This window comes from Carassius gibelio, chromosome A23 (genome assembly GCF_023724105.1).
Source record: "Carassius gibelio isolate Cgi1373 ecotype wild population from Czech Republic chromosome A23, carGib1.2-hapl.c, whole genome shotgun sequence".
Lineage (NCBI taxonomy): Eukaryota > Metazoa > Chordata > Actinopteri > Cypriniformes > Cyprinidae > Carassius > Carassius gibelio.
The window spans coordinates 9,571,484-9,595,147 of record NC_068393.1 but is presented as its reverse complement, the minus strand read 5'-3'; the positions used below and the strand labels follow the sequence as shown (position 1 = coordinate 9,595,147).

The 23,664-nt window shown below is 37.5% G+C and overlaps 1 protein-coding gene across 6 annotated transcripts in view; it reads left to right on the top strand.

Moving 5' to 3' along the window:
• Positions 1-2,373: 2,373 nt before the first annotated feature.
• The window catches only part of LOC127945048 (tensin-2), a 48,615-nt gene continuing 27,324 nt past the window's right edge, over positions 2,374-23,664 (top strand). For 3 of the 6 annotated variants that reach the window (XM_052541568.1, XM_052541566.1, XM_052541569.1), the window contains exon 1: positions 2,375-2,747. In XM_052541568.1, coding sequence (XP_052397528.1) covers positions 2,634-2,747 — 114 coding nt within the window. In that variant the 5' untranslated portion in view covers positions 2,375-2,633. Of the gene's footprint in view, positions 2,748-10,750; positions 10,912-23,664 lie in introns of those variants that run through there. The other 3 variants (XM_052541567.1, XM_052541571.1, XM_052541570.1) reach the window with 3 other exon arrangements.

Here is a 23,664-nt window from a genome sequence, read left to right as displayed (position 1 = left end):
ACGTGGGTGTCCTGGGTGGATGATAGGGTGTTGCTAAGTGATCACGTGGGTGTCCTGGGTGGATGATGGGTTTTGCTAAGTGATCACGTGGGTGTCCTGGGTGGATGATGGGTGTTGCTAAGTGATCACGTGGGTGTCCTGGGTGGATGATAGGGTGTTGCTAAGTGATCACGTGGGTGTCCTGGGTGGATGATAGGGTGGTTGCTAAGTGATCTCTTGTGTGTCCTGGGTGGATGATAGGGTGTTGCTAAGTGATCTCTTGTGTGTCCTGGGTGGATGATAGGGTGTTGCTAAGTGATCTCTTGTGTGTTCTGGGTGGATGATAGGGTGTTGCTAAGTGATCTCTTGTGTGTCCTGGGTGGATGATAGGGTGTTGCTAAGTGATCACATGTGTGTCCTGGGTGGATGATAGGGTGTTGCTAAGTGATCACGTGGGTGTCCTGGGTGGATGATAGGGTGTTGCTAAGTGATCACGTGGGTGTCCTGGGTGGATGATAGGGTGGTTGCTAAGTGATCTCTTGTGTGTCCTGGGTGGATGATAGGGTGTTGCTAAGTGATCACGTGGGTGTCCTGGGTGGATGATAGGGTGGTTGCTAAGTGATCTCTTGTGTGTCCTGGGTGGATGATGGGTGTTGCTAAGTGATCTCTTGTGTGTCCTGGGTGGATGATGAAAGGGTGTTGCTAAGTGATCTCTTGTGTGTCCTGGGTGGATGATGGGTGTTGCTCAGTGATCACGTGGGTGTCCTGGGTGGATGATAGGGTGTTGCCAAGTGATCACGTGGGTGTCCTGGGTGGATGATAGGGTGTTGCTAAGTGATCTCTTGTGTGTCCTGGGTGGATGATGAAAGGGTGTTGCTAAGTGATCACGTGGGTGTCCTGGGTGGATGGTGATAGGGTGTTGCTAAGTGATCACGTGGGTGTCCTTGGTGGATGATAGGGTGTTGCTAAGTGATCTCTTGTGTGTCCTGGGTGGATGATGGGTGTTGCTAAGTGATCTCTTGTGTGTCCTGGGTGGATGATGAAAGGGTGTTGCTAAGTGATCTCTTGTGTGTCCTGGGTGGATGATGGGTGTTGCTCAGTGATCACGTGGGTGTCCTGGGTGGATGATAGGGTGTTGCCAAGTGATCACGTGGGTGTCCTGGGTGGATGATAGGGTGTTGCTAAGTGATCTCTTGTGTGTCCTGGGTGGATGATGAAAGGGTGTTGCTAAGTGATCACGTGGGTGTCCTGGGTGGATGGTGATAGGGTGTTGCTAAGTGATCACGTGGGTGTCCTGGGTGGATGATAGGGTGTTGCTAAGTGATCACGTGGGTGTCCTGGGTGGATGATAGGGTGGTTGCTAAGTGATCTCTTGTGTGTCCTGGGTGGATGATAGGGTGTTGCTAAGTGATCACGTGGGTGTCCTGGGTGGATGATAGGGTGGTTGCTAAGTGATCTCTTGTGTGTCCTGGGTGGATGATGGGTGTTGCTAAGTGATCTCTTGTGTGTCCTGGGTGGATGATGAAAGGGTGTTGCTAAGTGATCTCTTGTGTGTCCTGGGTGGATGATGGGTGTTGCTCAGTGATCACGTGGGTGTCCTGGGTGGATGATAGGGTGTTGCCAAGTGATCACGTGGGTGTCCTGGGTGGATGATAGGGTGTTGCTAAGTGATCTCTTGTGTGTCCTGGGTGGATGATGAAAGGGTGTTGCTAAGTGATCACGTGGATGTCCTGGGTGGATGGTGATAGGGTGTTGCTAAGTGATCACGTGGGTGTCCTTGGTGGATGATAGGGTGTTGCTAAGTGATCTCTTGTGTGTCCTGGGTGGATGATAGGGTGTTGCTAAGTGATCACGTGGGTGTCCTGGGTGGATGATAGGGTGTTGCTAAGTGATCACGTGGGTGTCCTGGGTGGATTGTATGGGGCGTTGCTAAGTGATTACTTGGGTGCTAGGGTGGTTGCCAGGTGATTGCTAGGGTATTTTGATGGTTGCTGTGCTGTTGCTAGTTGTTCAAAATCTCTGTAATATTATGGTCTCTATATGTGGCTCAGGTTCCTCATTTAATGTACATCTATGGGACATTTTTCCTATTTTATTTTGTCCACCTGATGAAAATAAATTGTATTCTTTAGAAAAGTACTAGCACACCTCTCCTCTACAACCTGCATGATTTGAGGCATCATTTAATGTTCTCCTACCACTAAAGCTAAGCAAATACTCACTAAATGAATAGCATAATCTCAGTTAAGGTAAAAAAAAAAAATGATGTCTGCACATATCTGTTTATGTTCTGAAAGACAGAACTTGAGCACAATGGAGTGAGTGTTTCTGGGAAAAGTAGGGGGTGGGGGCTGATATCCTCTGGATGTTGGCTTGTGAGTTGTGTACATTTGGCTGACCGTACGCGTGCTGCTTTCAGAGTGCTAATAGACTTTTGATTAAATGGGTATATTCTCACCTTTGTTTACCCATGTGTACTCACAAGAGACAGATGAGTGTGAACTGGCGAACATGCGTCTGTGTTTGAATGAGAGCCAGGAAAAGGGGAAGGGCCTCAAGTGAGCAGACAAAAACAGCTGCTCTTGTGTGCTCGGGAAACATCATCCAGAAAGAGCGAGCGTGGTGAGACGGACCAGCAGGGTCCAGATCTCTATATGGGTTGTGCCCTGAGTGTGGATAGCTGTGGGGATGAGCCAGAACCGGTACCCGTGACAGGGTCTTTAAGGAGGGAGAGAGGAAAGTCCAGGGGAAACATGAGGCTGACCAAGGTGGGTACTTTCAAAATGTTCTATAGGTGATGAGTTCAGAAAACATATTTATATGTGTGCTGCAGTGTCAGATGATCAAGAGTCTGTGGTGAAACCCATGTGATGAACTGGGTTTGTTTCAGGTCTTAAGGGTCAGTCAGAAGTTTCGCAAGCTGTTGAACTTACTTACTTTTATTGAAAACAGTATCAAATAGGATGCATTTGCGATCTGCCCAAATATATGTTGTGCACTTACATGCTTGTTATGTTTAGAGGGTCTAGAACTGTGTTTTATGCTTGCCTTGATTTTTCATGTATTTATCACATTATCGAAAATAGATTTGTTCATATATTTGAATAAAATGTGATGCTTGCCTATGCAAAACTAGCCATCACAATGCCAGGGTGTTGCTGTGTGGTTGCTAGGGTATTTAGGATGGTTGCTAGGGTATACTCAGTGGTTACGAAGGTGTTCTGGGTGGTTGCTATGCTATTTTGGATTGTTGCTTTTTGAAAGCCAGTGTCTGTTCCCTGTTGTTTATTTATTCATAATTTAAGAAGAATATATTGTGCCAATTTTGTGACCTCTCTTTTGGGCCAGTTCTCCAAACACTGGTGAGTCCTCATCTGACTGAATATGTTTATTAATAATATTTTGATTGCGAGAGTACTTTGGATATTTACTCTGGTCCTCTAGTGGTTGTTTTCAGTGGTTGCTGAAATTCTGGTGGTTGCTAGGGTATTCTTTATGGTTGCTACAGTGTTCTGGATGACTGATCAAGTGTCTTTGGACTTTTCTTTGCTAGATATAACTTAGATCCCTAGTTTAGTTTATAGTGAGCATATGAGACATTTTTCACCCATTTTATTGCACACAATATGAAAATCATAATTTTTTTTTAACACTTTATTTTAGGAACCAATTCTAAATCATGTTGGCTGTTCATTCACAACCATATTTTAGATACCCTAACTATTATTAAGCAGCAAATCAATAGTATATTGATGCAGTTGTTAATAGTGAGATCGGGACCTTAAAATAAAGTGTGACCCAGAAGTATGATCACTTAGGGTTAGGGTTAGGGTTAGGATTTTTTTTCCTCAAAAAGCTGCATAATTTGACGTATCATACCAGTGTGGGATGAGTTATACACGCTGAATACTTAAGATTAGGGGTTTGTTCAGATCTTTGTGTGAGGATGAGTGCGTTTGTTTAGGAGTAACGACATCTCCCTGATTGTTGACTCTGACAAAGAAGGCCTGGAAAACTTGAGGAGGGCTTGTTTGTGTGTTTACATGCCTGAGAGTGAAAGTCTAAAATGGTCTGGTCCCCGAGGCCCGTTCACGTGTAGTCCAGCGTGGGAACTTTGAGCCCTCCGTTTGAAGTCACAAAGTTGTAGCTTATCCCATGAAGAAGGCCTGGGAATCATTATATGTCTCTCTCAGCATTTATTCAGCCATGCCACTTTCATATTTTGTCGCATGTCCATCATCTGTACCCAAACACCTACATCACTGAGGTACTGCAAAATAGTCCATCCACTGTCCTGTTGATATTTTAATAAGCGAACTTGCATAAGGCTGTGGTTTATTTTGAATGCTTCCTCCTATTACTGCAACCATAATGCTTGCTTTTACAGATATTTATTTTAATACCAGACTAGTTTATTTTCTTTTGCTGTGGTTGCAGTTTAATGGTGATACTCCTAAATCAGTGTATGATCATGTGACATAGAGGAGGATTTTGGTCTGCTGATGAGACTATAATGAAACACTGTGTAATGCAATCATATAGCCCATTTATGGTGCTATCTACAGTAACTAGCAATCTGACATTTAGCTGATGCTTTCTATGCCCCAGTAGAGCAACCACAGTTTTGGTGTCCAGAAGTCAAGGGCTTCATAGATCAACCCTCACAGGATCTGAACCCACGACCGTTTAGATCCATGTATTACCTACTCGTCACACCAAATCAATCATTGTGCCCTTTCATTACAGATTGCATTATTCGTAGCCCTTGGCTGTTTATTTTTATTTTTTATTTTTTATAAATTAACATAGAAAAGCTTTAACCTCTCAGAATCTTGCTATTGAGAACTGCTATTGTTTTAGTGTGATGAATACCAAGACTTCATTCCAGTCTCTGTCTTGAGAATCTTTGAGGTCTGCAAGCTGTCTTACATTGTGTGTCATTCTTCTTTGTCTCTGAGGGAGAGTTATACATCTGGATGGTCACTTTGACCTGGAACATTTATTTAATTTAATTTAATTTAATTTAATTTTATTTTATTTTATTTTATTTTATTTTATTTTATTTTATTTTATTTTATTTTATTTTATTTTATTTTATTTTATTTTATTTGTTTTATTAACCTCCTTTTTTATTTTATTTATTGTTTAATTTTCTATAATCTATTGTTTTGTTTTATTGTTTTTTTTTGTTTTTGTTTTATTTTTTTTATCTTATCTTATTTTGTTTTGTTTCTTTTTTATTTTGTTTGTTTTTCAAAACTTGTGATAGGCTTGTTTGAGCAAAATATTTAAACACTGATTAATAAGTAGAGTCCTTGACTGACAAAATATTTTAAGTGATGAATTCCTATTGAAATCATTATTTCAGTCCTTTCGCTGGTTCTAATCAATATCCAGCAAACTGCTGTGCATTATGGTTTCCTGAGTTTCCTCTGCAATGAGAAAACACAGCTGTTCTCAAACTATCCTCTTTGTTTACCTTTGCTCTTTGGGACTTATGGTATATTCCTAGAATATGCATGGAATGACAGAAACTTTAACAAGTGCTAGTTTACTGCAGCCATAATCCACAGTCATCCACTAAAAACACCGCACAGGAAAACGCCTGGTCAACGTATAAATAGGCTTTGTTTTTCCCAGGAACACACACTCATGCATGCTGTTGGTATAAAGCACATACAGGGACATAAACATGTTTTTATTTCTTCTTCCACTGATCCCAACATGCACATAAAAAAAGAACACTTTGTGCTATGAATGAAAACGATTACATTTCTGAGCAATTAGAATTACAATTTAGGCAATAGAAGCCACCCAGTACACCCTAGTAACTGCATAGCAGTATATCTTCAAATATTTGGAAAACCCTAGCAACCACTTAACAACACATTGGCGTCTACTCACAACGTCCTCACACTGTGGTCACAAGTTCGTCTCAATCACTGGAATTCTGGAAGCACTGATCTGTCTGTTTCACATTCCCTCATTCTCAGATGAAACTGATCTCTGTTAGGCTAAGGACACACACACCTACAGTGTGTTACTGTCTGCATATTCTCAGGAGGACACGGTCAGACATCATGGTGTTACTCTGACAGAAAGAGGATGTGTGTGTAGTGAGGGAACATGGGAAAAATTGTGTGCGCAGTGAGGAATGTGAACTGGAAACACTTGAGAGGAAAAGGAAAGCCATCCCTGCCCTTTTAGTGCCACTTCATCAAAGCATTAGTGTGCTGGGGTCATAATAATAACATATTTTCTATGACATCTGTTTGCTTTCCTTCACCATTCAGAATACGACCCTGACATTTGCCTGCTGCAGAGTTTGTGTGGTACTGTAAATGTTTTGGGAGTGAGTTTGGAAATTGGCAAAGATTGAGAAGTGGCATATGATTCAGCGTTTCATAAAACATATGAAAATCAGTTCAAATATTGGGTGTTACTTCTGCCTTATAGTCACTTTTATAATAAAATTTTAGCTTTTTTTTCATTGTAAAAAATGACCACATTTATCACGGTATCATTACTAGTTTTAAAATAATGATTTTTTTGTTGTTGTTGTTGTTTTTTTACTTTTCACTTTCTTAAATTTGTTGTATTAGTATTGTAAATAAATGAATAAATGTAATATAAAATATTTAAATCCATTATAAAGTATTACATTTTTTTTTACATTTTTTTTAAATAATGGAAACCGAGTGAAATAATCTAATATTTATAATCTTAAATTTGCCATTTTTTTATTATTACTTATTCCCTCTGTTTTATTTCCATCATAATAAACAAATTTGTTCCAAAAAGTTTTATCAAAAGAATAAAACCTGAACAGAATATTTTATCATTGCCACTCATACACTGTAAAAAAGATGCAAAACTTAACTTAAAATTACAAGGTAATTTGCTGCACAGCTTTTTTGAGTTTACTCAACTTTTAAACGAATTAGTTCACTTAACTCAATTCACTGAGTAAGGTCACATGTCTCCCAACTTAAAATCTTTTGTTTAGCTGATAGAGTTTTTATAGTAAAAAAAAAACTTTTGCTATGTAATTTCAACTTTTAATGTTTTTAGGAGCTTTTTGGGACTTTAGCCCATTCACCGTATCCACCACAGTTAGGGAGAGGCTTATTTGTCTGTTCGGTGTTGGTGCGCTTCATTGCACATGCGCCAATTTCATGGTCTTTACAGTGCGTATGCTCCAACCTCCAACCCAACTTGTATGCTTGTTAACTTGAATTTACAAATTGAATTTAATTCAACAATTGTTGAACCAACGTCTTTTCACTAGTTATGCCAACATTTTTGCATTTAATTGTCCAGTTAACTAAAATATAATCGTTAGTCTAACTTTTTGTGAGTTGGATTTTTTACAGTGTACTGTAAGTTTGTCAAATTGAAAATGTGTACATTTAAAAATGTTAATGTCATTTCCACCACATACATCTATTAAACACAAGACATGAGATGTGATGGAAACAACACTTGTGGAAATGATCATGGCTTTCATAAAAAATAAAAAAATAAAAATAAAAAAAAACAGACAGCATTTGTGTTATTGTTCATGTTTACGTTAATGAGCAATTAAGTGTTTTAGCAAGTTTATTTTCGAAAAGTCCACAAAAGTGGACCCAATGCTGCATCTTCATATTTACTCCCCCATTTTTTTTTCTCATTTAGCACACCCCTTCTCTGAATCCCTCTACATTCAGTCCATCCCCTCCTCACCAGCCTACCTCAGTCTCTCTCTCTCTCTCTCTCTCTCTCTCCATCATCTATTTCCCTCCCTCTCTCCACAGCTGTATTTAATCAGCCCCTGGCTCTTTTGTACCCAATCATTCCTGCACTCACCCCTCCCTCCATTTCCTCTTTCTGCATGTTCTCATCTCTCTCTCTCTCTCCCTCTCTCAGCATCCCCCTCTTTTTTAATAATGTTTGTGTTCTCTCTAAAACTGTTGGTCAATATTACATCATCACACGACAAATATGTGTTTCCAAAGTGCATTCATTTGAAAAGGGCACAAGATGTAAAAGTGTATATTTTGACTCGGCCACAGGTGTTTTGAAATATCGGGGACTTCCTGTTTTATTATTTTGGATAATTTTAGGTGCTACAGTAAGTAACACAGGCCTCCTCTGTGCCGCAGAAACATGCCTTCTTTAAAACAGTTTCACCTCCACAGCTGGGGGTTGCTGTCTGTGAGTAATGATCATGCTCTATTTACACTTCCACCTTTTTTCACTCTATTTTTTTTTCATTTTTGTCCCACCACAGTCCCCTGGCTATAATTACAAGATACATTTTTACATTTTACAAAACACATCATTATGATGCTACAGTGTTGTGGGTGTTTGCCAGAGCATTGTTCAGCTGCTAAAGTTTCCATGATATTTTGCTTTCTATGACTCCAGTCCCTCCTTTAATATACACTATCACTCAAAATAATATTGACAAACACTTTTGACAAATAATATTTAAACTAATAAAATTGAAAATCATAAAAAAAAAAATATTTCCATTGAAGCTTAAACTCATTATCAAAGCAGATTGAAATAATCACAAAAATCATTTGTACAATCGTTTATATAATTTGTTTCAAATACTGATAATTATTTACTGTTCAGGTAAATATAATCAGAGAACAGTTTTCCCCCACACTTAAGATGTAATGACGTAAAAATCTGATTAAACATTGGGTGTTTCTTCAAATACACAATAATTTGTGTTGATTATTATAATAATTTTTAAATAAAGAATAATACACTGATACTATATAAATAAAACTGATAATAATACATTTTTAATACAATATTTCTGATTGCTTATAAAAGTAATAACACCTCTCCTCCACAAGCCACATGATTTCAGGCATTTGTCGTGTCTACAGCACAAATATATGGGATGAGTTACTTGGGTTAACCTTAAATATGAGAACTAGAACAGGGTGAGATGGAAAAGTAAAAGCGTGTACAATGCAGAAGAATACAGTTCTATTTTGAAAGATTAAATGTGAATTGTAGATAAAGAAGACTCTCTCCTCTGGTTCAGTAAACAGTATAAATGTGTATGCACATGGCTTGGTGAGTGGGACAGGACATGTTTCTCTAATGTTCACATTCTGCCTGCTGGAGGGCCCCTTTCTCCCCAACCATGTGCCTTCCACATCCTGTCTGCACACACTCTCCCACGGCCTGTGTGTCATACACACATCTATCTGGACCGTTTCTCAACAAGCATTACTTACTCACTCTCCTTAATTGGATTGTATCATTTCTCCTCCCCACCTGATACTCATGCTTTCTCTCTACTTTTCTCTTTCACCCCTTTCATCCCAACTTCAGACAACTCTTATCTTCTATTTTTATATTCTGTGATATATGTCAGTATATCTAGAAGTGGACTAGTAAAAAGTCAAAATATATTTATAATCTCATAATCATTCTTCTAGTTTTCTCTCCTGGTCTAGATTTGAATAAAATAATATATAAAAGATATATAATTTACTGGAATTTCCATATCTGGTTTTAAACAGATCAGTACATCTCAGTATAATCAAGAACAAATCAATTAATGAAATAAAATTATATATATATATATATATATATATATATATATATATATATATATATATATATATATATATATATATATATATATATATATATATATATATATGAACCCTAATAAAAATAAAAATCAAAAATTGTATTTCACATTTTATTTCCAATTCTGACTATTCACAAACATTCCCTAAGTAATTCAAATAAACATTCAGCAAAACATTGCTATTTGCTGATTTGAGTTTGGATTTCATACATCAGTCCTACTGTTTTCTGTATACACTGAGCTTATTTCACAAATGCATCAATCATTAGCACATATCAGATGGTGTTCGTGTGGGGCTTCAGTGCTGGAAGCCACATCTGCTGGACTGTGCGATTCCACAGAGCACATTTCGGTTTATTCTGCTCGTAGACTGATGGCTTAGATTCATCACTTAGTTTGGAGGCCATTCGTTTTAATCATGTAATGTTTGATCGGTCTTAATTGGCAAAAACAAACAAATTTGTCTGTTTCACAAATAAGTCTGGGATGTTTGTTCCATGGACTAGTTGAAGGTGTTTATCATTTTTATTGTGTGCTTGGAACTTCCGTCTTTTAAGAAATGTAACAAAAGTTACATTTTACGCAATTTAAATTGCGTTTGAATACTACTGAGCGCGCTTTACATGCTGCATCTCTAGAAAACTCCACATGTGACCAGTGGATGTCGCTATTGTGTTTTTAATAGAGGGCCACACTTGCATACCTTTGTATATACATTCGTACTGTAGATAAAATGATGTATGTAACATTAAAAATAATAAATAACAGTCTAATGCACACCAGCCACAAAGTAATATAAGATTTAATTTAATATCAAATTTATTATTTGCAAAGTTGTTTAAACTTTGCTTGCTTATTTATTGTTGTTAATACCACAATTTCCTGTTGAGTAAGGGAAAACATAGGCTAATAATATAATATAATATACAATAAAAAAATTAGATGATATAATTCATTCATAAATAAACAATTAAATATAATTTTAATTATTTTAAGCAGAAATTAGCTAATTATCTCAATGAAAGTGATGCTATAGTGAAAGATATTCATTAAGGCAGGCGCTTCTAATTGGCATCGCATCCAATCAGCTATCGATTCGTCAGGATGCCGCCAATCAGAAAAGTTTGCTTCCAGTCACAACATTCCACAGTGTTCTTTTCCCGCTATACTAGCTCCTCCCCCTGCCAGACTCGGAGTCTAGTGAGAGTAAAGAAAAGATCTCCATCAGTAGTCGAGTGACAGTCCATTGACTCGTTGGGAATGTAGCTCGTGAAATCTTTAAGGAAACATTTTTTTTAGTTGGAATATTCTCCAAAAACATGAGTAAGGTAAAGCATTTTCGTTCAGTACACTTCTGTAGTGCCTGAATGTACAGAATTGGGCATACAATGGTTGAAATTAGATGTTATTACATGAATTATTATTTCTATTAAATGTTATTGTATGCATGTTATGCAAATAATGTGTTACGAGCAACACTGTTTTGATTATGCAGTTTCCCTGTGTTATGTGTAAGAGCATCATATATGTGAGTGCTTGTGAAAAAAGCGACCCTAGTTTGTTTTTAACTGTAAATAAGATACAGTAGTTTTGACCCATATGGTAAATAATACGCTTGTGCAAGAAGTACAGTGTGCTTTTTAATGGAAGATCGCTGGTACTGGTTCTGCTTTCATGTTCACTATCATGGCATGCAACATGTCAGATGCAACAGCAGTCTCTCGTTCTCTTTCTGTAGTTAAAATAATTACACGTTTTACATAACCACAAATGAAAAACTCTTAAAAGTTGCATCCCTCTGCTAATTAATTCTTGCGAGAACTAATTTGAACCCAGTGTGTGAGTCTGTGTTTAATGCGTATGTCGTCGCTGAAAGTGAAAGGAAACGCGCACTTTGGTTTGCCACTCTTTACCAGGGGTTCAGCTACACCAAACACTGGAGCAGAAAGAAAGAGTCATCATATGACTTCACGAGATGGGAACTAATAGTTACTGCGTCATCACGCATTAAACGCCTCACCAGAGACATCGGCTGTGTCTCAAAACATAGTGAGCTTTCTACATAGACAGCATTTTTGGTTATGGTTAGCGAATCTATTACAAAAAAATAGAAAAAAAAATAAAAATTATTAACCTGTACTATTAAATATTTTTAAGTCAATTATATAAATTATTTAAAAAAAAAGGTTGCTTCAGTAAAACAGTAGGGTTGTCATTTAATTTAATTTAATGATTGAAGTTTGAAATAGAAAAGTAATAAATTAATAATGTCAGGATTATGCCATTACATTGGTTTGTGAGCATAAGAAACAAATGGAGAAGAAATATTAAAAAAAAAAAAAAAAACATGAAAAGGCATGTATAGGCAAAAACAAAAATATTTTACTTTTTCATTCACCAATCAGTTTTTAGGGTTCAGGCTAATTGTAACCAAACTTTGTACAAAGACGATTATCTCAACTATGTTATGAAAGATAACAGAATGATTTGATTTACTATTTTACTTTATGCAATATGTGCGTATAATGTCCATAAATTGGTCCTATTCAATATAATGTGTCTATACATTGCATCTAATTTTCAAATTAATGCGTTCTTGGGGGAAACCATAATGGAAAAAGAAGTGTAATAATGGGAGTATCTCATATTTCATATAAATATTGATCTATAATTTATTTCCCTATTGACCCCAAAATGCCTGATAAACATATTGTTTGTTCTGGTGTCCTGTAAAGGAGACATGTATAAAAAGTATGCCCTGTTTCACAACAAAAAGTCATATTCCTATTTGAAACCCCTTTTTTTTTGTTTGTTTTTTTTTTTTTTTTTGACAATTAAAAAAAATAGTGAGATTTAAATGACAATTACAAAATATTATCATATTTCTCTGAATTCTGTCAGTATCAGTCATATTTCAAAACCAAAGAAAGGAAGTGTTTATGATCCAAACGCTAAACATTTGATATCTCTAAATAGCCCTGAATGTGCTCTGTACAGGACATCCAGACCGTGGCATGTACGTCTCAGAGGAGTTCACTAAAATAGAATGTCCTCTACAGAGGACAAAGGTCTTTGCCTGGGTCCCAGGAGGCTATGGTAGTATTATTGTATGTTCTGAAGAATAGTCATGTAAAATATCTTGAATATCAGTGTCATATCATTATTGTGAGAAGAAAGGCTATGCAAAATGTAAGAAGATGGCGAAAAACATGTTCTATTGTGGGAACACAACATGCAGACATTTATTTCTTTGTAAACCTTGTGTGATGTTCCTCTTTAAAGCATCTTGGGACATTACACATGTAATAGGTGTATTTTAGCCAACATTGCATAGCTTCCACAGGCAAACAGTGTAATAGCGTGATGAATGATGCAGAAGTCCATAAAAGAAGTTTCCTGAAGGATGTACAGACTGTAGACTGTGTGTGAGAACATCAATGAAGGGTGCTCTTCTGCCGTACAGCTCCGAATACAGCTAAACAGCCATTAAATATGACCACAGTTTGGAGCGTATAAGAAAACCTTTCATTTGAAGTGGGCTGGTTGGTTGTTAGTAGCTCAGTAAATAGCTGATATGATTTGCTACCTACATGATAATTACTTCTCTCTCTCTCATGCTATGAGCTGTCACTTCATATCGGACCTCGTATGGACTGTTTCAGCTTATTGTATCCACCTGAATACACAAAGCAGATGTAACGCAGACTTCATTATGTCACACTGGTCTTTGAATTGGTCTGCTTGAGGAGAATCATATACTGTTTACATCATAGAAGAATCCAGGGAAAGAGTTATAGATGTGTAAGAGAGCAGTGCAATAGAAGTGCTACCGAGCGACACACAGTAATAATTCTTGCTGTTGATTGTAGAGCAGTTAAAAAGTTACTCTGTGATATTAGCCATAATCACAGGGATTTCTTTACAAGCATATTGAGCCATTTATGTATAGTCATAAAACGAGTGTGGTCACTGATTAGTGTGTTTTACTTGGTTCTTTCTGAAGTTTCAAGTTTCGCATCAAATTGAAATGCTCAATCAAAACAGTTTGAAACCGACCGCCGCAGTTAGATTACAGTGTGCGAACGTTTACTGACATAAAGGTTCACGAAAGAGTCATGCCACAGGAATTCCTGATGTGTAATTGGACGTAGGTGTGCTTGATTGTGTTTTAGCTATGTATTTGTAGCAGACTTTCTCTTGGGTTATATAGAGTCATGGCCAAAAATATGGGCACCCTTGGAAAATACGATCAAAGAAGGCTGTGAAAATTCATCTGCATTGTTAATCCTTTTGATCTTTAATTTAAAAAAATCACAAAAATGTATCCTTTTTTACTGCATAAGAAGAATTTAAAATGGGGGGGAAATGTAGTTATGAAATAAAGGTTTTTCTCAAATACTCGTTGGACACAATTATTGGCACCCCTAGAAATTCGTATTAGTAAAATATCTCTGAAGTATACTTTGATCATATTTACCAAGGGTGCCGATAATATTGGCCATGGCTGTATAGTAACATTGTGCGGTAGATTAAGTTCTTGACAAGGGTCTGACTGCTGTGTGATTTAGTGTGTGAAGTCTCAGTGATGACTGATAGCGGGAAGTACAAATAATAGCTCAGTCACAATAGGATGGACAGATTAGCCTATCATTTCCTGTGGATGCTGTAACCATCATGGAAGGAGACACGTCCCTTCGGTATTCAATATATTTGATTTTTGTTGATCAGTTCTTGTAGCTGAGTAGTTTACATGCTCATTATGATTTACAGTTAGCTCGCTGTGAATGTTGCATGTGTTGTGGTTTGGTCATTGTGCGTTTGCTTGTCATGGAGACATATTTGATTAGCGCAGGAAGTATGTAATGGCACTACGCTGACTTCATCACTGGAACAGGCAGTCTCTGTTCTTTCACTGCCTGTCCCACCCTACACACACACACACACACACACACAAACACACACTTATAAACACACACTTCGGCTCGTTTGCTTTCCCTTTACCACCCCTCAGTGAGGAAAAAGGCCTGCAACACTTTTTTAATCTACTCATTCTTTATTAACCCTAAATGTTCGGTGTGTTCAGCAGGATGCTGTGCTACAGATGCGAATAAGGCCTTAAACTGTGAGGCTTGATGGGGAGGGATGTGCATTTACTTCTAAGCAATCAGACTATTTTCAGGTATTAAAACATGCCTGGGACTCAGTGAAAAAGATAAATGATAAAAACGATTGTATTGAGCCAGTAAGTGATCACTTAACAACCTCCTGCAACATTTTATCAACTGTAGAGTAATGCCCTATTAACAAATGTTTGTAATTTGAAAAAAAAAATATGGTTAAAAATTGTTTTAACATTTCATTGTGTGTGATTCTACTGTAAAACTGTGAATTACCATATCATTTCCAGGGAAAAACAGTAAAATGTCACATTGCCATTTCTGGCAGCCACAGCTGCGTTTTTTAGCATAAATTTAACTGGATATTTTTATTTTCAGTGCAGAACACCCTAGCAACTGCATAGCAACCATCCTCTTGAATTGTGGCTGTGTGAGTATGGCACCGCCAGAACAATCTGCAAAAATGGCAGGATTTTAGTGCTATTGCATCGAACGGCACTTTAAACATTTTGTTTGAATTGTTTGGCCAGGAAAGCTAATTCCTCTGGCATTAAAAGCACTTATTCAGCAAGTGTAGATTACAGCATCTCACATATTCCTTTACTGGTTCATGATTTTAGGACAGTTTGATGTCCAAGATCTCCGTCCCTTCATTCAGTTCCACTGATGTTTATTCTCCTGAACTGTCGGTTCGAATCGTTGTTTTCTTGAATTGTTGTTTGTGCCCGTTAACCAGAGTTTCTTTGTCTGTATGATTTGAAAATGTAATGTTTAGCATCTGTTGGTGGACCACCATGGTTGCAGGAATGAGTTTGTGGTTGATAACTTGGTTATTCACAGATGCTTTCTGTTTATCGCGCCCTATGGGAGATGGATGGCAGGGTCGTCTCCTTGGGGCACCCAGGGCATTAATGCAATGCTGATTGGAGAACATTTGTGGTTAAGGCAGGATGGAGATCTGAGCTACTCTCCAGTTTGTGGGCTGCTTCTGCTTGGATTTGTACCTAAGAGGCTGAAATCCTAGAGGCTCCACCACCAAATCTGCAGTGCTGTCTCTTTTTGAGTTGGCTCTGCCAACTACAGCGACAGGAAGTTTTGTGTGTCTCACATTGAATTAGTCTAACAGTCTGTTAGTGATTCTTTTTTGTTCAATTTGTGAATTCACAAATACCCCCCCAAAAAATAAAAAAATAAATGATAATTAAAAATAAATTCCTGCATACAGTGACTTGAATATTTTATTTTTATTGAAACATATTTTTGGGGGGAGGAGCATAACTTTTTAAATGATATAATTTAATAATGAATAAAGAATTGGAAAAATTATATAATGAAAAAGCCTCATTAAAGAATTAAATTCTTTTACCAAAAGAAACTTTACAAGAAGTGAAATCACATAGAGGTTCCCTGTGCATCAAGGTCAAAATGTTATAAGAGCTTATATTTTTATGATTGGGCAAGATTAGTTCAGTTTGCAGTTTTTCAGTGTATATATATATATATATATATATATATATATATATAATATGTAATAATATAATATAAAATTAGGTTTTTAACATTTTAAATGTTTTGAAGATTCAAGATGTAAGAAGCATGCATTATTATAGTGGACTAAAACTACACTCTAAGAAAAGCATTTGTTTTACGTGAAATAAAACATTACTAAAACATTAACTAAAATTGAAATGGAAAATGATTATAATATATATGTGTGTGTGTGTGTGTGTGTGTGTATACATACTATGAGGGGCCGTACAAGCCATAATTCATTCTGGCACTCTCACACACATGCATTCTCCTTACACATACATATATATAATTATAATTATTTAATTATTTATTTTTCAATATCTGGCAATGCCAGTATAACCTTAACTGTCTGTAATATTTTAGGTTATTCTTATTTTAGTAATATTCAGGTAATTCCTGACAGGATGCAGTTTGGTAACACAAACGTAGTGATCATCTTTAAGACCGATGCACTGAAGACGGACACAAAGATGAGAGAAGTCGTGCCAGCATAGAAAATACTGTCCCAGACAGAACAAATTCATTGAAATACTGAAAGAAAACCATAATTATGTAATTAGGGTGGGGTGAATATGGATGTATATCTGAGGAGAACTGACTGTCTTCAGAATAGTTTCGATGGCATTTTCTTTTTCCTCTTACCATCATTAAATACACATTAAATGAGTGTTACAGTTTTTCTCAGTCACTTTGGTGCATTTTTCAAAACAGAAATGAAATTCTCAAAACTACTTGTACAACCTCCACATCATTTAGTCATTTATACACATCATAAAACCAGTTTCTCATTCTTTTGAACAAGTTGCGATTGCTTTTGTACATTCATTCAATTGATTATGCATGTTTATCGGCAGTTTCCTACATTATCAGTTGCTAATGTCATGTCGCTCAAAATGTATTATACAGTTTTCTGTGCAATAGTCTTACCCCCCAAAACATCTAGTCTTTAGTTCATCATATAAGTCATTAAATGCAAAATGGTTAATCTAGTTGTCAAAAACTGCCTAGCACACTTTTTATATTTATTTTTACACATTATTATTAGACTTTTTGTACATTTGGCATGAATTGTGCAAGTGAATCTTGACTTATGAAGAGAATGTAGATGATAAACCAATGATAAACCATTTCTCTGAAATAGCTCAAAGGTTCATCTCATGAATCTTCAGTTGAAAAGCTTATACTGTATAGACAGACGACAACACAAGAGTTACACATTCTGAAAATGGACTTATTTTCATATTTGTGTCCATATTTGTTTTTCCTTTTCTATATCACAATGACATTGTAAAGGTTTTTTTTTTTTTTTGGTCAGACTTTGTAAAAGTGTAACTGGGAATTCTATCCAGTCTCTTTCAATCAATACCCCACATACAGTAATGTGTAAATGTGTACGTTTGAAATGGATATATGGCATACATAAGCATATGGCATATTGTTCAATACAGAGGTTTACATCAGAACATCCCTCCAGAGTACACTGTTATATTGACAACATGACTAAGTGATTTGACTGTCTTATCCGTAAACTATGACACAAGGACTTGTCATTCTGATGGCAGTGATATGTTCATTGACACAGATATTTATTTTTGAGAGATGAACTAAGGATTTTGAGCAAGAAACTGGCTTTTGCAGGTAATTCATGGTGATTTGCTATTTGTACGAGTTGTTTTGAGAAATGCACTTTATGTTTTGCAAATTGTGAGTTTGATTCGAGAAATGTACCAAAGCGACTGAGAAAAACTGTAATTAGCACAGCTCTGCGTGCAGCAATAACTCAGTGCTAGACTAGTGTTCTATAAGCGCCACCTGCTGCAGAGATTGAATTAGCATTTTCATCAGAATCAGAAAGAGCTTTATTGCCAAGTGTTTACACACAGAAGAAATTTCGTCAGGAGCTTCCAGTACAGAAAGTACAAACATAGTGCACACACACATATAATTAAGGTAATAAAACTAATAATGATAAATAGCAATAATAAAATATTATTTCAGCCCTCTGATATATTTGTTTTGTGCACTTGCTTCATGTTGCATATATTTATGGTTATTTGTTTTTCTGTCCAAGGTTAGTTTGGCCAGTAACAGAGCAAAATAAACATTTAATAAATGTGGAAAAAAGAAAAAAGAATAAGAATTAAAAAAAAAAATTCAATGAGGCCCGAAATCGGCTCATTTGAGTGTAAAATAAATAAAATCCTGATCAGTGCATCCTTAACTGGAATAGTTAGACCTTCCTGAAAGACCTGAAAAAGAATGGTTCATTTCAGTTTTATCTTTTAACTTTTGTACCTATTTGTGCAAAATGGTTATTATTTATAACAATACAATGTTACAGTCAACAATGAAAACAATAAGTCTTATTGATTGATTGATTGATTGTGGCAAGTCCTGTGAAAATTTTGCCAGGGCAAGTAAAAAAAATGTAAACCCCTGGGCGAACCGGACCAGTAGAAAATTTCCTTAGCATTAATCACTGTTAATACAATCAAAATCAGTGTCTTAAAACGTGTTCACAGATCTGTAGAACATGTAGGTTACATAATGATATGTTGAAGTTAAAAACTTAAAATATGTACACTAAAAGAAAAGGATGACTTTGAATACCATAACTGTAAAATTGTGAGGAAGAGCTGAGCAGGTCTTGCACATGTATTTCCTGGTCTTAAACAGGAAGTAATGGATGCCAAAAAAGGTAGAAATGTATGTATGTGAAAGGAGAATGTAAGAGTGTGAGAAAGCCAGAATGAATTATGGCTTGTACACACACACAAACACACACACACTAACTTTATATACATTTTTTTAAAAATATTATTTTATTAAAATATTGTTTTCATTTAAACTTTTTTTAAAAGTGTTATTAATGTTTTTCAAAGAGTACATTTCTACCAAGCAAGCATATGTGCTTTTAAGGTAAATTTAATTTTCTCTTATGTATTTTTTCCCCCTTAAATGTCAGTTGGTGTTTATGTTTTTGTTGGGCTTCCATTCATAGCTTGCATGTACTGAATTGAGCTGGAACACAAAGTTTGCTTTACTGCAGGATATTGCACACAATGTGAGGACCTGTTGAAGCTGGAGCTATTTATGGAAGAGAAGAGATTGCAAGAGGTGAAGAATAATGGGAAAATTGGTACGTAGGTGTGCGTTTTTCCCAAAATACGGATCGCCTCTTGCTTTCTGTCATTTCTCTGTCTGTTAATTTCCAGATTGTCTGTTCAATTCCTCTTCTGTTCTTTCATTTGAGTTTGAAGGGGAGGGTTTTTTTCTCTATCAAAGGCTGTTCTTTTTGCTAGAGAGCTTTGGCTAGCTGTTCTGTATGGCTAAAATTAAGTGAACAGTCCCTCCTTGTCTCTGCTCCGTGGCCTGGGGGCTGTCCCTAGCCTGACTAACCACTCTTGGCACACTGTTGGGCAGTAGGTTAGTCTGTTGACGGGTGTTGCAGTCACACCTCAGAGAGCGTCGGAACTGTGGGACGTGATTTTGCAGGTGGTGATGTGATTTTTTTTTTTCATTCGGGTTCTTGACCCTTGTGGACTTTAGCAGTAGAGAGGTAAGCTTTATAATGTGTGTTCTGTGCTCACCTAATTAGGGTGCACAGAAAGGTCACTTTTATGCTTTGCTTAATAGGGCTTAATTACAAAAACACTGACTTGTAGGCCAGAATTAGAGGACAAGTACATTTTGGTCCTCTATATATGTGATTAATTGCACATTTATTATTTATTTATCATTCATTAGAACATATAACTAAAATGTTTTATTGTTTTTAATATTGTCAGTAGTTTATAGTATATTTGGATTTCACACACACACGCACAGTTTATATAAATAAATATCTATCTATCTATCTATCTATCTATCTATCTATCTATATATATATATATATATATATTTCAAAATCAGTTAACAAAACTGCTTTACTGCTTTATTAATATTTCAAAAATATTTGAAATATTGTGGCATTAAATGTAATAAAACTAAAAGACTAAACACACAGTATAAACTAAATGTCACTAAAAGAGCCATTAAATTGAAGCATTTCTTGAAAATGATGTATTGTAAAGGTTTTTCACAACCATGTGAAACCAGCATGAATACAGAGTACATCTGGAAGCTTGGCTCATGTGTTTTTACTGTATTTTCTTTATCGTGGACACTATTATACGTCATTGACCCTTGGCTAAAGTTAAGGAAAATGAATTTGGGTGGGCAAACTGAACTGCTGGAGTGGCCAAGCAAATCAACATGATCTGGCTGAGATCTCTGAGAGGGGTCAACAAGAAGATCCAATTTGTTTAACCCAGAAAGAAGGCGTTCTTAGTAACCATGGATGTTTAAATGGGACAGTTAAATGCATAACACATAACATTTGTCATGGAGCACTTGCTTGCTTACAGGGCATTTGCCAACAACTGAAGCAGCTGAACCTGATGTGTGTTCATAGTGAATGAAAGACTTGATTACTAGTCTGTTACTATGTGTTATAATGTTCTAGGTGGTTGCCAGGGTGTTACTATGTATTATGGTGTTCTGTGTGGTTGCCAGGGTGTTACTATGTGTTATGGTGTTCTGGATGGTTGCCAGGGTGTTATTATGTGTTATGGTGTTCTGGGTGGTTGCCAGGGTGTTATGGTGTTCTGGGTGGTTGCCAGGGTGTTACTATGTATTATGGTGTTCTGTGTGGTTGCCAGGGTGTTATTATGTGTTATGGTGTTCTGGGTGGTTGCCAGGGTTAGGGATGCACGATATTGGATTTTGGCCGATATTCGATATGCCGATATTTTCAAAATAATTTTGTCCGATGCCGATACCGATATCGATATATATACAAATATATACTGATATATTTAAACTTTAATTTTACTGAAGAGAAATCCATGTATCTCTTCTGTACTGATTCTACCATAAATTTATTATTTTACAAATGTAGACAGACATTCACATCTGAAAAACAGGTCAATTATTTCACTTGGACAATATCGGTTTGGCTCATCGGCAGAAATATTCATATCGGCCGATACCGATAATGGTCATTTTAAGCTTTTATCGGCCGATACCGATATTGTGCCGATATTATCGTGCATCCCTAGCCAGGGTGTTACTATGTGTTATGGAGTTCTGGGTGGTTACCAGGGTGTTACTGTGTGTTATAATGTTCTGGGTGGTTGCCAGGGTGTAACTGTGTGTTATGGTGTTCTGGGTGGTTACCAGGGTGTTACTGTGTGTTACAATGTTCTGGGTGGTTGCCAGGGTGTTACTGGGTGTTATGGTGTTCTGGGTGGTTGTCAGGGTGTTACTATATGTTATGGTGTTCTGGGTGGTTGCCAGGGTGTTACTATATGTTATGGTGTTCTGGGTGGTTGCCAGGGTGTTATGGTGTTCTGGGTGGTTGCCAGGGTGTTACTATGTGTTATGGTGTTCTGGGTGGTTGCCAGAGTGTTACTATGGACTAATGTTCTAGTTGGTTGCCAGGGTGTTACTGTGTGTTATGGTGCTCTGGGTGGTTGCCAGGGTGTTACTATGCGTTATAATGTTCTGGGTGGTTGCCGGGGTGTTACTATGTGTTATGGTGTTCTGGGTGGTTACCAGGGTGTTACTGTGTGTTATAATGTTCTGGGTGGTTGCCAGGGTGTAACTGTGTGTTATGGTGTTCTGGGTGGTTACCAGGGTGTTTCTGTGTGTTACAATGTTCTGGGTGGTTGCCAGGGTGTTACTGGGTGTTATGGTGTTCTGGGTGGTTGTCAGGGTGTTACTATATGTTATGGTGTTCTGGGTGGTTGCCAGGGTGTTATGGTGTTCTGGGTGGTTGCCAGGGTGTTACTGTGTGTTATGGTGTTCTGGGTGGTTGCCAGGGTGTTACTATGTGTTATGGTGTTCTGGGTGGTTGCCAGGGTGTTACTATGTGTTATGGTGTTCTGGGTGGTTACCAGGGTGTTACTGTGTGTTATGGTGTTCTGGGTGGTTGCCAGGGTGTTACTGTGTGTTATGGTGTTCTGGGTGGTTGCCAGGGTGTTATGGTGTTCTGGGTGGTTGCCAGGGTGTTACTGTGTGTTATGGTGTTCTGGGTGGTTGCCAGGGTGTTACTGTGTGTTATGGTGTTCTGGGTGGTTGCCAGGGTGTTACTATGTGTTATGGTGTTCTGGGTGATTGCCAGGGTGTTACTATGCGTTATAATGTTCTGGGTGGTTGCCAGGGTGTTACTGTGTGTTACGGTGTTCTGGGTGGTTGCCAGGGTGTTACTATGCGTTATGGTGTTCTGGGTGGTTGCCAGGGTGTTACTGTGTGTTACGGTGTTCTGAGTGGTTGCCAGGGTGTTACTATGTGTTATGGTGTTCTGGGTGGTTGCCAGGGTGTTACTATGTGTTATGGTGTTATGGGTGGTTACCAGGGTGTTACTGTGTGTTATGGTGTTCTGGGTGATTGCCAGGGTGTTACTGTGTGTTATGATGTTCTGGGTGGTTGCCAGGGTGTTACTGTGTGTTATGGTGTTCTGGGTGATTGCCAGGGTGTTACTATGTGTTATGATGTTCTGGGTGGTTGCTAGGGTGTTACAATGTGTTATGATGTTCTGGGTGGTTGCCAGGGTGTTACTATGTGTTATGGTGTTCTGGGTGGTTGCCAGGGTGTTACTATGTGTTATGGTGTTCTGGGTGGTTGCCAGGGTGTTACTATGTGTTAAGATGTTCTGGGTGGTTGATAGGGTGTTACTATGTGTTATGATGTTCTGGGTGGTTGCCAGGGTGTTACTATGTGTTATGGTGTTCTTGGTGGTTGCTAGAGTGTTAGTATGTGTTATAATGTTCTGGGTGGTTGCTAGGGTGTTACTAATTATGAATTAATGGGTGATTGCTAGGGTTATTATGTGGGTAGTGGAGTATTCTGGGTGGTTGCTAGGGTGTTTCTTTGAGGGTGACAGAGTGTTCTAGGTGGTTTCTTGCCTAGACCTCACCTGTTTTTTTTGTTTAATCATCCAGAGGCAAATTTAATTAGTAATTAGCACTTCTAAAATTAAACTTGGATTGAAAAAAATATTTTTACATTTTAAAAAAGACTCTTTGTATTGTGTTGTGCAGGATGATATTCACAGGTGATCGCTGGAGATGCCCATTGTACATAAAGACAATGGCTGTGGAGTGAGGGACTCCAGTGGCTGTATGTGCTTGTGCCAGCTTACTGAAGCTGTGGCTATGGCACCTAACAGCACATGCTGCATTTCTCACCAGCTGTCCAAACAGGGTCCATAGAGTGGAGAAGAGTGCTAAACTCCTCTACCTCTCTGCCTAATGGAAAAACGCACATCCAAACACTAAGCTGCATTATGCTCCTCTGCTGTGGGACGTTATACACAGTTAAAACCAAACCAAACATGCTGCATAATGAGTTTGTGTTAGTCTTGAGCCTCATCAGAAGTGATAACATACA